Raw genomic sequence first — 15,745 nt, 5'->3', positions numbered from 1 at the left:
ACCCACGTTAGGTTATTTTGCAAATACCACTTGAAATTCACAGCGTAATAACAAAAATAAATTGAGCAACAGGGAACCATGTGGCGGTAAATAATGCAGCACACAAAGGGTTAACCAAACGTGATAAAATCGCTATTTGAGAGGTTGTCGGTGACACAAAATACACCAGACTACCAAGATAGTCGTTTATTAACAAGGAAGCAGTTCAGAAGTCAACTCAAATGTTCGCTAACGGTCTAAGTCCTGCATAGACTCATCTCAACGATCGTGAAGCACCACCTGAGCAGAGATAAATCAAACTGATACGGCCAAGACCGGATGGCCGAGTCACTTCACGTGACTCTGCTCGGTAAGTATGGTGTTGGCTTAGTGGTTAGGTGGCTGGCTTGAGATCTTCGGGTCCTGAGTTTGAGCCCCGTTGGCTGCAGAATTAACACCTGGTGGGGTTGATTCAGCCTGTCATCCTTCTGAGATTGGCAAAATGAGTACCAGTGTACTGGTAAAGGGGCACTGTATCAACAGCATAGTCGAGCCTCAAAAAATGATAGCTGCCTTACACAAGAAGAAGAATAAGAAGACTGTTCTGCATTGTATTCACCACAGGCTTTCTTGGCCTCTCTGATGAGATCTCTCGATGACTCAAACCGATGACCCGGGGTTTTATAAATAAGTTAGTTTTGCATTTGAGGAGAGCAGGCAGGGAGACCTCATTGGGCAAGCGGTGTTGGGAATCGATTTTGTTCTTGGAAACTTGTGAGAAGACATGATCCACTTCAACATGACTGAAGCAGAACAAGGATGTGCTGAGTTACTGGAAACAGAATACAAAATCCTGCTTCCTCGTCTGCCCTCATCAACGATATCTCACACCAAAGATATCACACACCAACGATATCACACTCCAACGATATCTCACACCAAAGATATCACACACCAACGATATCTCACACCAACAATATCACACACCAACGATATCTCACACCAAAGATATCACACACCAACGATATCTCACACCAACAATATCACACACCAACGATATCACACACCAACGTTATCACACACCAACGATATCTCACACCAATGACATCTCACACCAAAGATATCACACACCAACGATATCACACACCAACGATATCACACACCAACGATATCACACTCCAACGATATCACACTCCAACGATATCTCACACCAACGATATCTCGCACCAACGATATCACACTCTGATATCTCACACCAACAATATCTCACACCAACGATATCTCACACCAAGTCTTTTCCGTTCTTGAGTTTGGATCAGAAACGGCTGTTTGTGTGTATATACGTGTGTGTATGTGTGTGTATGTATATGTGTGTATATACATGTGTGTATACATGTGTATATATATGTGTGTGTATACGTGTGTGTGTATATACGTGTGTGTGTATATACGTGTGTGTGTGTATACGTATGTGTATACGTGTATATATATATATATATATATATACATATATATATATATATATATATATATATACATATATATATATACACGTGTGTGTGTGTGTGTGTGTGTGTGTGTGTGTGTGTGTGTGTGTGTGTGTGTGTGTGTGTCATACTCTGTCGTGTAAGTTAATTTTGGCCTCGGTCATATTTGCCACGGCGGCCGTGGGGTCTCCAAAATCTACGGCCATTAGCAATTATACGGCGGCCACAGTATTTCTACGGTCACACAATGTAGCAGTCACATATGTTTTTATTTTTCGGGGAGCCGCGCGGTGTATTTATAAATTGTGGAGACCGAAAACGTGGGGGTGCCGTACTGTCTTTGATTTGATGTTGCAGGGGGACCGCAGAGGGACCGCAGGGGGGCCACAGGGGGGCCCTAAGGCGAACGTGCGGCCAGACGGACGGTAACGAATGGGTTAATTTTTATTTTTTTTCACCAGTTCTTTTGTTTCGGCTTGTCGAATTTCTACGGCGAACGTAGAAATGAAAAAAAGTTATAACTCCGCGTTATAATTCCACGGCGACCTTACGGCCTGTAAAATATAGCTAAACGGCGTAGGGCCACCCTGAGGCCACCTCAGAAACTCCGTGGCCGCCGCACGTTTCTGTCGATTCAGAGGGCGTACGGCCGCCGTATCCTCGCCGGAGAGCAAATGTGACTTAGGCCTTACTAACCCATTTAAACGTTCGGGGATCTCCGGAAGGAAAAGCAACGGCGACACTTCCGCGTCCCCGTGCACACTCGAACTTACTTCCGTCCTCACACAAACACACAAACCCCCAAGGGAACGATGGCGTCCCGTGTGCTGAAGCCGCGCCGAGTGGAGAGGCTCGATCGAACGTGAAACCGAGACAAATAACAGGCTTGGTGGAATGACGAAGGTAAATTATTTGTTTTGTTTTGAGTTTCTCGTGACGTCACAATAGGTGTGGTCTCCACTTCCCTTGTCGTTACCGTCCGCCTCGGCGACTTCGTCCCTCCCCGTTCGATCTCCCCGTTCACCGGTTGTTTTGTCCGTCCATCCGTGTCGATCATCGCTCGTCCCACCAACGACGTGCGTCCTCCCTCCGCTCCGGTCGAGTCTCGTCCATCGCTTCATCCTCGTCCCCGGGCATTTGGGGCCCGCTCTCTTTCATTTGTCTGTCACCTCGTTCATTCGGTCATCACTCGGACGTGATCTGCCGAGCGATGTATGGCGGCTGATCGTTCATCTTCCTCTTCCTATTATATCCACATCCTCTCAGGATAATCACCTGACCCCCTCTCTTCGTCCCACCCTCACCGTTTCCACCTCTTCACCGTTTCCACGTCTTCGATCTCATCACCTCCCGACCCCTTCATCCACATCACCGCGTTTTTCACCACACTCACCACCACCACCACCACCACACTCACCACACTCACCACACTCACCACACTCACCACACTCACCACCACCACACTCACCACCACCACACTCACCACCACCACCACCACACTCACCACCACCACACTCACCACCACCACACTCACCACCACCACCACCACCACCACCACCACCACACTCACCACCACCACCACACTCACCACCACCACCACACTCACCACCACCACACTCACCACCACAAACCTGTTCGCGGTCCCTCAGTCGCGATGCCTCTTGGTTTCGGACGAAGTAAAGACCGTCCTCCTCGCTCTCCCTTCCCGGGCCCTGGTCCCCTTCACCGATCTCCTCTCTCCCCTCCATCTCCTCCCACGTCTCCGGCCTCAGGATCGCACTCACTCGTCAAGTATGAAGCTTCGACCACCAACCCGTCGGAGGGTCTCGAGGGTCGCGGAGTTCACGCCCCTCCGGCGTCCCTGCGGCCGCGACTTGCGTTCCACGCGCAGCTCGCGCACGGTTCGAGTACCGGACGCGTGGAAGGTTTCGGGAATGTGCGAGAGCTGTACGGACGGCTGGCGGAGCAGTTTGACATCGATCCTGGGGAGGTGCGAGATCGTACGGGGAAGGGGAAGGGGAAGGGGAGAAATCTCTCCAGCTCGTGATGAAGGTCTTCATAGATCTTTATTATGGTCAACTTGGTCATTGGTGTCTGACAAACATGTGTATTGAGGTCCTGAATGATAAAATACCTTGGGATGCTGTACTCTGTAACGAGAGTAGTGCAGCCAGGACTGCATTCATCAGAGCGTGTGATGGGGGCGTCTGGCCGCGCCCACGGGGTCCGCCACCAAGGGTGGCGTCTGGCCATGCCGACGGGGTCTGTCCCCGAGGGTGGTGTCTGGCCACGCCGACGGGGTCTGTCCCCGAGGGTGGCGTCTGGCCACGCCGGCGGGGTCTGTCCCAGAGGGTGGCATCTGGCCGTGCCGACGTGGTCTGCCGCCAAGGGTGGCATCTGGCTGCGCCGACGGGGTCCGCCCTCGAGGGTGGCATCTGGCCGCGCGATGGGGTCTGCCGCCAAGGGTGGCATCTGGCCACGCCGACGGGGTCTGTCCCCGAGGGTGGCGTCTGGCCACGCCGACGGGGTCTGTCCCCGAGGGTGGCGTCTGGCCACGCCGACGGGGTCTGTCCCCGAGGGTGGCGTCTGGCCACGCCGGCGGGGTCTGCCGCCAAGGGTGGCATCTGGCTGCGCCGACGGGGTCCGCCCTCGAGGGTGGCATCTGGCCGCGCGATGGGGTCTGCCGCCAAGGGTGGCATCTGGCTGCGCCGACGGGGTCCGCCCTCGAGGGTGGCATCTGGCCGCGCGATGGGGTCTGCCGCCATGGGTGGCATCTGGCCGCGCCGACGGGGTCCGCCCTCGAGGGTGGCATCTGGCCGCGCGATGGGGTCTGCCGCCAAGGGTGGCATCTGGCTGCGCCGACGGGGTCCGCCCTCGAGGGTGGCATCTGGCCGCGCGATGGGGTCTGCCGCCAAGGGTGGCATCTGGCTGCGCCGACGGGGTCCGCCCTCGAGGGTGGCATCTGGCCGCGCGATGGGGTCTGCCGCCATGGGTGGCATCTGGCCGCGCCGACGGGGTCTGCCACCGAGGGTGGCATCTGGCCGCGCGATGGGGTCTGCCGCCAAGGGTGGCATCTGGCCGCGCCGACGGGGTCCGCCCTCGAGGGTGGCATCTGGCCGCGCCGACGGTGTCAATCCGTTTTTTAAATTAATTAATTTATTTTTTCCTTTGTTTCTCTCCTTTACAAACACCTATGGTCAGGTGTGTCTTCGTGCACGCCGTGATTTTTATTGTGATTATTTTGTAATTTGTTCCCAATTGGTTTTTGTGCAGAGCTTGTGAGAAATTCATGCAACACTGTTCTTGTGCCTTTGCATGACGGGCCGGAGGCCAAGGCATTGAAAGAGGAGTTGTACCCAAGGGAGGGAATCGTTTACGTGCTTCTTGTTGACCATGTCGTTCTGTATTGCGGATTTATATTGATGTCTGTGTCTTGTTTTTCTCTGTTTCCCATAGATCTTGTTCTGTACTTTGAATACACACCATCCAGACATGTCTCGCTTGCTGGGTGGACAGATTGGCCTGGAAGATTTTATCTTTGCACATGTTAAAGGGCACACTAAGGTGGTTATGATCTCCAAAAGTGAGGATGCACTCGGACTGACCATCACAGACAATGGTGCAGGATTTGCTTTCATAAAGGTTTGTCCGCTCTGATACATTTCAGTTTCCTTTACGTTGTCTCTTCACCTTTTACCTCGGTGTCTCCTCACCCTCTTAATTGTTTTGGACACACGCACGCATTTACCGCGAGGTGCTCACACCCACAAAAAACACAACCTGAGCATTGTTGTTGTTTTTTTTGTTGTTTTTTGGTTTGATCCTTATGCTCAAACAGAAAGCACCTGTCCACACTTGAAGACAGGCTCTCATATTGCCTTTCGGTTGTTGTTTTGTTTTGCTCATCACGTGATTTAGTGGCAGGTGCACATAAAGTGATGTGCTCAAATAATAAATCCCTTTTCCATCTTTTCTGAGAATTACTTAATATAGTGTAATTTCCCCAAAGCATGATTGTGTGTGCGTGCGCTGGCTTGCGGGCCTGCATGTCATCGTTTGGTGAATTAAACGTATCGATGGAGTGCACTGTGTGTTTGACTTGCACCTTTACTTGTGCCCAGTCGAGATCAATTTGATGATGTTTGATTGTGTTGTTGGTCCAAGGCAGGTTTAACCTCTCCATCTTTGTGATTGGCCAGTCGTTCAAACCTCGATGAAAGCTCTGGACATCGTACAGCGTGTGTTGTCCGCTAGTTCCGCACACAATGAAATTTACAATCCCATTATTGTTCGATTTTTGGCTTTTATTTTAGCCATCTCCAGGGAGTTTTTTTTTGGTGTTTGGTTTTATAATAGTGACATTTCACACCATTTTATTAGAATGCGTGGAATCTGTCCCAAGAGGCGATGTGTGGGTGTTTAATCAATCTCCTGAAACTGGCCAACGTTTCTTAATCCTCCTTATTTGAATGCATTTTTGACTGGTTTTGTTTTTACTTTTCAAGTCTATCATGTTTCACGTTTAATAAAACTAAATAAATCTGTTTTGATTGACCTCAAATGCTGTAACTGATTCACCCCTTTTTGTGTGTGGATGCCCCCGGAATCTTTAAAAAAAAATGTTATTTCTCTTATAACGCTGTCGTAAACCACAGCGAGTCGGACAACACCGAGACCAAAGCTGGCGCAAGTTTTTATGATTTATTTATTCGAGTTTATAAAATGGAGCGAAGGTACACCCTCTTCATTCCGTCATGTCGACGGCAATGTCGTTTTCAGCGCATTAAGGAAGGATCTGTGGTCGATAGGAGCCAACAGGTTCTCGTCGGTGACCACATTGAAGAGATCAACGGAGAAAGCGTGGTTGGCTGTCGGCATTACGAAGTTGCTCGAAAACTCAAGGAGTTACCAAGAGGGGCAACATTTAGTCTAAGGCTGGTCGAACCGAAGAAGGCTTTTGGTGAGTGTTTTGTGAGGACAAAGGCACCTCAAATGTAATCTTCGCTCAAATGGAGTCTCTTTTGAAAATTCTTCTTGTCATTGCTTGCTATCTTGAGTTCAACGTCCCTTATTTTTGGAAATTGTGGACTGTAGACATTGATAATGGGAGATTTGTTGTCTGCATGCGGCCTGCTTCTCCAAAAGATAATTAACTCGTCCCCCGCTCCACGGAACACTGTTTTGCAATCGCTTCTGCATACCTGTCTGTGTGTCTGTGTAATTGTGACGACGTAGGTCACGTGATATGGCAGCCATCTTGGATTAAATGCGAAAAAAATTGAAGCACTATATCTCTGAAACCGCTGATCAGAAAAATTTTAAACTTGGCACGTCTCGTTCTACTCCCAATGGGGAATAGATGTTTGTAAGGATGACATCATCGGAGAAGTGGTGGAGCAACCATAAATGTTTTAATCCAAATTCTTGTTTACGATTGAGATTGTGTGTACGTCCAGGCCGTAATATTTACATCAATTTTGAACTTTTGTCACCAAATCTTCAACGAACCTTGATGATGAGATTGTGGAGAACTTACATTAATAAAATGTGCAATTTTTTTTTTTTTTTTAACTCGTTTTCGTCGAGTTTATTTGGAGTACAAAGCGGAATGTGGACGGGCTTTGCATTTTGAGATGCTTTCTAGTTATGTTTGTACTTGCGCATCAGTAAAGTACGTACTATTTAACGATGTGGCTAAAGCTGCATGAATGCAGGTGCAAAAGAATAGGCCACTGGTGCAGATCTGTGGAGCAGGATTAGAGACTCTGTGTTCGCAAAATGGAGGGGAGAAAAACGAGCTCAGTCATTCAAACTCCTCGATCTCACTATCAGCCATGATCTTTCTTGGGCAAACCACATTTCAAAGTTAGCCTCCAAAGCCAACCGCCGAATGGGCATCATCAATCGTACAAAGCTCTTCCTTGGCACACCTGAACTCCTATCCACCTAGAAGGACTTCACCTGCAGCTTGATGCTTTCCCCTCTGGCCTGACTCCCCTGCCTCACACCTTGCTCATCTTGATGCCACAGAAACCAAAGCCTTCGAGATCAATGGAATCTCCTGTGATGAAGCCGAGTCGATGGGTCTTTCACTTCGTCATTGCCGACAGGTCTTTATAGCGGCCTTTTGTGGCCCCAAAACTGACGTCAACGTGGTAGCTTAAAACGTTGCCCAGATTATGAAGTACCGACATCTAATAGGTGGGCCTTGAGGTGCTTCAGTTCAGCCATGAAAGAATCATGCACGTACCCTTGAAAATATTACCAAGATTGTTTTTCAACACAAGATGAAGGCTCATGCTCGAAGGAGGTGAATGGGCAACAGAGTGACACAGAGGTTTGAGACGCAGTTGGACACAACAAGCAAAGGATTGCATGGACAGGAAAAGAGGAGGAGGAGGAAACACAGTAACCTGCAAATTGGGTTTGGTAGCATTGAAGTGAAGGGTGGAATTGAACCATCTCCAGAAAGCAGTTCCATGGATGGGAGAAAAGACGAGAAGAGGAGGTGTGTGCAGTCAGCCTGGAGTTTGGGAGTGTAACCAGCAGGGTGTTGTTGAAGAGCATGTGCAACAATAAACTTTTCTGGTGCAAAGAAACCTTCAACACTTCCTCCTCAAAAATTGAAGAGACATTTTTTTTAAAGGGAGGGGTTGGTGTTGTTTCCTTTCTTAAATCTTGCGGAAAAAAAAAACACACAAATGCGCACGCACGCACATTGCGTGCGAGCACATCTTTTCAAATGTTTCCTTGTTTTTTTTTTCAGTTTGTCTTCCTCCTTCCTTTCCCATAGAACAAATATCACAGAGAGAAAAGGGTGGGGTGAGAGGTGGAGCTGGAGGATTGGAGAGGAGTGAAGGGCGGGGCACACTAAGACTGCGGTCGACTGGTCCACCTACCTTGGAGGATGCGGTAAGTGGATTATTATGACTATGATGATGACTATTTTTATTGAAATGTTTTTTTTTCAGCCATTTCTGGTAATCAATTTAACATAAAGGAAAGTAAGGTGCTGGTGATGGGTAAGAATAATGGAAATTAGGTTGACTTAATGTAATCGGTAATATTGGAGCATGAGACGCAGGAGAAGGATCTTTGGCTGGTAATAGATATGGGGGGTAAGCAGACAGGACAGTGCCAGGCAGCTGTAGGGAAAGCAACCAGGGTTTCAGGTTATATTCGTAGGAGGATAAATTATAAATAAAGAGAGGTGGTTTTATTTCTGTACAGGAATTTAGTGAGGGCCTCCTCTAGAATATTGTAGTCTGTTTTAGTCGCAACATCTGAGGAAGAACAGAGAGGGCTCAGTGTCTAGCAACTCAATTTATTCTGGGCCCAGTGAGACTGAGGTATGAGGAGCAGCTGAAGGAGACAGGACTTTATACAATACAAAGGAGGTGGTGATGAGCGGATGTGACAGATGTTTCAGATAAAGAAGGGTATCGACAAAATAAGTACAGAAGGATTATTCAACAAAATAGATCTTGATCGGATCAGGGATCTTTCCGGTATTGGCTGCAGTACAATCCTATGAAGAAGGCGTAAGGGGCTGTAGCTTTGTTAAGTTCATGCCGAATGGGCAGAGCCTATGCAACTGTTTAGCCAGAAGAGCCTTTTTAAACCTAAAGGCGCTGTCACACCTTGACGATTTAGCCAGCAAAGGCAACGTATAAAAATGTATGTAAAACGTTGGCGTACACTGAAATTTTGATGTTTTTTTTTTTAAGTTTTGGTCGTATTCATAACGTGTTGATCGTATGCATAACATATTAGTAACGGGCACAGAACGTTTCGTTGTCTTATAGATAACTTATACCAACGAATGCTTAGCGTGTTGTCGGCGTTCACAACCTCTGCCCAACGATAGTTTAACTTAGGCATAGCGCGCTGCACGTATTGCCGAGGATCTCGTGGCGTAGCCTGTTAAAAACCTGCCGCACGCCGATTTAAATCATAACGGCCTGAAAATTGAAAGTGTCAACCACGCAGTCACACCTTGACGATTTAGCCAGCGTATGCCGACCTATGAAAAATTTGTCGAATACGGTATGGGTAAGTTGTGTATACGTTTAGAGCACGCTGAAAAACGATGAAGTATGCTGTCATATTTCGTGGTACGTTTAGTACGTCGTGAAATTTCAAGCATGCTGAAAATTTTACGACGTACTCGCCGTATGGCTCACACGTTCCACTACGCTGGCCATAAGTTGTAGGCACGTTATGCGATCGTTGATGCATGTCAACACAAGTTCCTTGGTTACTCATAAGTTGAAACACGTCGAGGTAATGTTTAGCATACCCGAAACTTATTTTCTCCGTCAAGGCACATTTTCTTTTTTTCTCCTTGGCTCTGTGAAGGCACGTGACGAAATATCTGAAGTTGTTGTTGTTGTGTTTTTTTTTTTGTAGTCTATCACGAATTAAAAAATATATTCGGACATTTGCTTTTAAGTTTCGACGTCGACGTGACAATATCCTCAAACAGAAAATATTCACAGAGGTGGAACTAAGAATAAGACATGAGCAAACTGAAGAGGCAATCGGACGTGACGTAACGGCACGTGACGAAATATCGGAAGTTATTGTTGTTTTTTTTGTTTGTTTTTTTTAAACGCTGCCAATACGCCATTATACGGTAGCTGTAAATTAGAAACACGTTCAGTAAGTTCTGTGGTAGTCCGGAAGACGTCAATCAAATACGTCTACATACGTCAATATGCGTTGGAGGTACGTTACACATAGGTTCAAAGCACGTTACTCATAGGTTAGAAATAAGTTTTGGGTACGCTAAGCATTACCTCGACGTGTTTCGACTTATGAGTAACTTACAAGTAACGTGCCTCGACGTGTGTCAACGATCGCATAACGTGTCTCGACGTGTGTGCAACGATCGTGTAACATGCCTACAACACGTTACTCATAGGTTATAAATAAGTTTCGGGTACGCTAAGCATTACCTCGACGTGTTTCGGCTTATGAGTAACTTACAAGTAACGTGTCTCGACGTGTGTGCAACGATCGTGTAACATGCCTACAACACGTTACTCATAGGTTATAAATAAGTTTCGGGTACGCTAATCATTACCTCGACGTGTTTCGACTTATGAGTAACTTACAAGTAACGTGTGTCAACGATCGCATAACGTGCCTACAACTTGTGGCCAGCGTCGCGGAACGTGTGAGCCATACGCTGGCATACGTCGTAAAATTTCAAGCATGCTAAAATTTGAGGACAACCGCAAAGTACAACGATGAAAGCCAGCGTACTACGACGTGAGGCAGTGTTTTTCAGCGTGCTCTTAATGCATGCAAAACTTACCCATAACGTATTCGACGTGTGTCAGCGTTTTCGACAAATTTTTCACAAGTCGGCATACGCTGGCTAAATCGTCAAGGTGTGACCGCCTTAATGTAGAGATGGTCCTCCACAAAGTGTCAACAAGGTGCGGTGGTCACAAGAAGTGATCATGTGAAACCATTCCAACAATCCTTCTTTGAATAACCGCACACGCACACGCACACACACAGTCTTGTTCAAAGGAAGATGTAAGGATGGTTTCACATGATCATTTCTTGTGATCATACCCACCTTGTTTACATACTTTTTGGAGGAACATCCCAACATCATTTCACATGTTCACCCTCACCAGAGGAGAAGCTATGTCATTTGGATTTGTTACTTGGTGAAAGGGTAGAGGAGCTCCTTGTGACCCAATGGCCATCCATATCTTGTGCCCAACTGTGTCTGCGGACGTCCTCCTGCAGTTGGGTTACTTCTTATTTGGAGGTTGGTGGCAGGATTTGCACTCCGGCCTTCACTTCATTCCGCAATACACTAAAACGCAAAGAAATCTGAAAACCCACTCCGTGGGAGTACCTCCTGCGCAGCTTCCCTTTGCAGGGCAGCTCACCGGATGACGGGATTGGGGCAAAGCCTTCGGGACCCCCAATCTTTTTTGATAGGAGGGAAACCACGGAGTAACATTCCCGGGTCAGATTGCAGGAGAGTGTGTCGGAGTGGTGCTGAGGTGTCGTCCACCAGACGGCGGTCTCCTTGGGTTAACCTGAGGCGGTCCCTTCGGGTGGGTTCCTGAAATGTCCTATCCCTAAAATAGGATGACCACCTATCTCTGTTATCATCTGAGCTCAAGCGTTTGGACATCGGTATTACAGCACACTCTTTGGTTCGGAGACCGGATTACGGCGAGATCATGGTGGGTGGTTACAGCTACTATTGGTCTGGTCGCTCTGATGGTTACCATGCCCAAGGAGTTGCTGTAGCTGTGTCCAATAAGCTGAGAATAATGATAATTGAGGTAACACCGGTCAACGAGCGTATTATGAGACGAAGGATTCGTCACTCCTTCGGTGTCATTTCCCTGTTCTCTGTATATGCTCCGAATGAGGCGAGTGATCTCACCGTGAAGGACACGTTCTCGAGTCTGTGGTTGATCAGTGCCCCAAGCGAGATACACTTCTAGTCTTGGAGGATTTCAATGCATCGACTGGAACTGATAAGGATGGTTATGAGACGTGTGTAGGTCCCCATGGGTCAGGAACTGTGAACCACAATAGCACAAAGTTCCTCGACTTTGCAAGAAGTCATGGACTTAGGGTGGATGCTTCATGGTTTCAGCGCCCACAAGCTCATCGCTGGACGAGGTATTCCAACGCTGGTGGTGTGGAAAAGGAGTTTGACCATGTCCTCGTTGATGGTCGCTAGAGGATGATCCAGAACTGCAGGGTCTACCGGAGAGCTCAGTTCCTCAATACTGACCACTGGCTTGTTGTAGCAACTCCAAAGTTTCAGCTTCAATCCAGGAGAATGGTACCATCCCAGCTGAGGCTGGATGTGGGCAAGCTCAAGGATGAGAGGTTAACTGAGGAGTTTGCGAACAAGCTGAGTGGAGATTTGGGGGGTCTAGGTGTTTTGGGAGGTCCTGAGGAGTTGTGGAGTGCCTTCTAGACCACCGTCCTTGATGTTGCTGGTCTCTCTCTCTCTCTCTCTCTCTCTCTCTCTCTCTCTCTCTCTCTCTCTCTCTCTCTCTCTCTCTCTCTCTCTCTCTCTCTCTCTCTCTCTCTCTCTCTCTCTCTCTCTCTCTCTCTCTCTCTCTCTCTCTCTCTCTCTCTCTCTCTCTCTCTCTCTCTCTCTCTCTCTCTCTCTCTCTCTCTCTCTCTCTCTCTCTCTCTCTCTCTCTCTCTCTCTCTCTCTCTCTCTCTCTCTCTCTCTCTCTCTCTCTCTCTCTCTCTCTCTCTCTCTCTCTCTCTCTCTCTCTCTCTCTCTCTCTCTCTCTCTCTCTCTCTCTCTCTCTCTCTCTCTCTCTCTCTCTCTCTCTCTCTCTCTCTCTCTCTCTCTCTCTCTCTCTCTGTGTGTGTGTGTGTGTGTGTGTGTGTGTGTGTGTGTGTGTGTGTGTGTGTGGCTGCTGGTTGCATCACTGGTTGGGACGCGGCTATGCCGCTGATGTAGTGTCCCCTTTACCAGTACACTGGTGCTCATTTTGCCGACCTCGGAAGGATGACAGGCTGAGTCAACCTTCTGGTGTATTTTAATTCAGCGGCCAACGGGGCTTGAATTCAGGACCCTAGGATCCCAAGCCGCCACCCTAACCAGGAAGCCAACACCAGGCTTGATGTTGCTGTTAGATGTCTTGGAACTCACCACAGGGCAAAGAAGAATTTTGTCTCTCAAGGGACACTAGATACCATCGACCAGAGTCGCAGGGCCAGGCTGAATGGCAGAGCTGAGCTGTTCAGGGAGCTGAGGCGTAAAACTGTTTGTGCGCTAAGGGTGGACAAGGAGGCCTATGTGCGAGGAATCTGTGAGGGGGTAGAGCATCACCTGTGGTCGTGATTTTCGTCCTGCTTACAGGGGAATTCGCGCATTGCGTGCATCCGAGCCCATCCCTCGGTGTACTGCAGTTAAAGCAGAGGGTGGTGTGCTCTTGACAGAGGAGTCCGAAGTGAAGGCCCGCTGGGCCGGTTACTTTGAGCAGTTGTACCAGGCTGATCCACCAGCTGTCGAGTTGGACGTCAGGGGTGTTACAATTATTGTTGCTGACCCTCCAATCAACTGTGGTCCTTTGGACCTGATAGGTGACCATGAAATTACATGGAGCACAACAATTCAACTGATCATGAATGTGGGTGCTTTTTTATTTTTTATTTTTTTAACTGTTGCAGAGTTGGGCTCTGCCTCTCAATCCTCAGATGCATTGAGGTGCCGGAGCACTACTCCGGTGCACTCCGGCTGGACTACACCCCTGCCTCTCATTCATCTTGCAAAAAACTTCCAACAACAGGTGCGAATGGTAGACATCAGGTACCAAACTGAAACAGAAACAAATACGGCGCCAACAATTGCACAAAAGACGAAAGAAAAATATATAAGGAAATGTCAACAAATATATACCGACAACTGGGAGAACAATAAAAGAGCAGGGAGATGTTTAAAAAATAATAATAATAATAATAAAGATTTGGACAGATTGGGGATAGACAAAGAAGGATCAGTGGAATGGCTAGCAAGAGGTCAGCTCAACCGGGATGGAGACCAAATAATTCTCAACACCCAAGGCCAAGGACACGATATCGATGGCTTTAAGAAGATGGCAAGAGTGAGTCAATTGGACAGGTGAAGGTTTTTCAAGGTGCAGACAGAAAGTGGGAGTCACCTATTGGGATGTTAAAAAAATAAACTGCCTGAACAACTGTATACATGGTATCTTTCATTGAAGAGTTGGCCAAGTTATCATCAGTGCCCTGTACAAATTGTAAACTTCTGCCCAGACAAGCCACTGGGCTAACGCCGGTGGCCATCTCGGGGTGGCCTCATCAAGGGACCGGTTACCGACCGAAACGTGGTATTATCTTTATACGACGGTTCCGCAGTCTTCCTTCAATGGATGCGACCAGTCTGAGTGGCCGAGAAATACACGTGCACCATTCCCCTCGCCTTGCACTCCCTTCCCAACTGCTGTTCCATTATATTGTAGTGATTGTGTCTGCTTGCTTGTCTGAATATGCTTCTGTCATGAGAAAAGTTGCTTCCTTTTTTGTATTCGAGGAATGTTCACTTTTACTCCATTTCCAGCCGTCCGAGTTTGAGGAGCGAGCTGCGAGGAAGGTGGACGATCTGCTGGAATCGTACATGGGAATACGAGACATGGAATTGGGTATTGACATGCAAAGCGTACACACTCGGTCCTGAATAACTCTCGGTCCAATTGGAAAACGAATCGTGTGTGTCCTTGTCCATGTCCGTATCCATTAATGGAAGTTTTTACATTTACCACATGTCCTCTTTAAACTGCAAGATGAGTTTGACTGTGTTCACTGTGTTTTCTCAAGTAAACACTCATCCCATGTTTGTTTTAACGATGGTCTGATTGTTTTGGGAAATGTAATTACTAAACAATCTCTCAGCATTTCAACCTGATAAATCAACACCATGGCCTCCATGTTTTCATGCTCATCCCGCTGGGATTTTCACATCCTGTGATACTTTTATAACGGCGGATGATCATCGACATTACTCGAGCTATCGAAGACGGAGTATTGGAATGGAAGATGATATTCCATGGCAACAAATGTATCAAGTTTAGTCAAAGCTTTATTTATTGTCCTCCAAGGTTTAAAAACAAAAATAAAAAAGATTATCTGTTGTTATCCAAGTTTAATATCGATGAAAACGAGAAATCTTCTAAAGAATTAACTTGATCTGATCTGATCTGATGTGATCGTTCTGAGGTCGAAGGAAGCTCTGCTGCCTTCCCCTCCTTTTCTCGTTGCTCCCTCACTCAAGCTGCCATGATGGTGGAGTTGGGCAGAGAGTCGAGCCCAGACTCCTTTGCTGCCGCCATTGATTCATCTTTGGGCGATTTCTGCTTCCCCGATGAGGTCGTTTTTGACGTTTGGGGAGCCATCGATGATGCAAAGAAGGGAAGAATTTGATGTTCCCGTTCTTCTTTCCTTCAATCCCCAAACTTGCTCTTCCTCTGGACAGATTAAATGAAGATATTTTCTTTCCTCCTGTGCTTGCTCTTCTTTTTCCACTCTTCTCAAATGGAGGGAAATTCCTTCTGTAATTCCTGTTTTATTCTCAACTTCTGCCTTTTAATTTCTTTTTCTCTTTTACCTTTTTCTGCCCTTTTAATATCCCTTTCCTCCATGACAATCATTTGATTTCCTTAATCCATCTCCTCGTTTGGTGTCTTTATTATTTTATTTTTTTTCCTCTCTCTGGTTGGTTGTCAAGTCGTATTAAACACTAAAGGAAACTA

General features: G+C 47.4%; 1 protein-coding gene and 1 long non-coding RNA gene across 4 annotated transcripts in view; one reads left to right on the top strand and one right to left on the bottom strand.

The window, feature by feature from the left end:
* The window catches only part of LOC147016275 (uncharacterized), a 7,356-nt gene extending 4,989 nt beyond the window's left edge, over positions 1-2,367 (bottom strand). The window contains exon 1 of one of the 2 annotated variants that reach the window (XR_015049018.1): positions 2,240-2,367. This is a non-coding gene — a long non-coding RNA (uncharacterized LOC147016275). The remainder of the gene's footprint in view (positions 1-2,239) is intronic. The other variant, XR_015049017.1, reaches the window with a different exon arrangement.
* On the top strand, positions 1,979-15,745 carry GIPC1 (GIPC PDZ domain containing family member 1). 2 transcript variants are annotated; one of them, XM_085844859.1, is made up of 6 exons: positions 1,979-2,369; positions 4,923-5,108; positions 6,246-6,426; positions 8,260-8,378; positions 14,557-14,638; positions 15,268-15,745. In XM_085844859.1, the coding sequence occupies exons 1-6, from the start codon at positions 2,361-2,363 to the stop codon at positions 15,414-15,416; spliced, it is 726 nt and encodes a 241-aa protein (XP_085700985.1). In that variant the 5' UTR covers positions 1,979-2,360; the 3' UTR covers positions 15,417-15,745. The 2 variants fall into 2 exon arrangements, with proteins under 2 accessions (XP_085700985.1, XP_085700984.1); XM_085844858.1 differs by lacking the exon at positions 1,979-2,369 and adding an exon at positions 2,941-3,456.

This window comes from Eptatretus burgeri, chromosome 11, assembly GCF_056783735.1.
Source record: "Eptatretus burgeri isolate ZD-2024b chromosome 11, Ebu_testis_v1, whole genome shotgun sequence".
Taxonomy (NCBI): Eukaryota; Metazoa; Chordata; class Myxini; order Myxiniformes; family Myxinidae; genus Eptatretus; species Eptatretus burgeri.
Note: the sequence above shows the minus strand (reverse complement) of the source record. Positions and strands in the feature narration are given on the sequence as shown.

What these genes read in the sequence shown, in the direction of transcription:
- GIPC1 (XM_085844858.1), top strand. Translation starts at nt 3,121, where the DNA reads ATGCCTCTTGGTTTCGGACGAAGTAAAGACCGTCCTCCTCGCTCTCCC. An exon ending in TTGACATCGATCCTGGGGAG is followed by an intron (nt 3,457 to 4,922) that starts GTGCGAGATCGT and finishes TGTTTCCCATAG; the next exon opens with ATCTTGTTCTGTACTTTGAA. An exon ending in CAGGATTTGCTTTCATAAAG is followed by an intron (nt 5,109 to 6,245) that starts GTTTGTCCGCTC and finishes TGTCGTTTTCAG; the next exon opens with CGCATTAAGGAAGGATCTGT.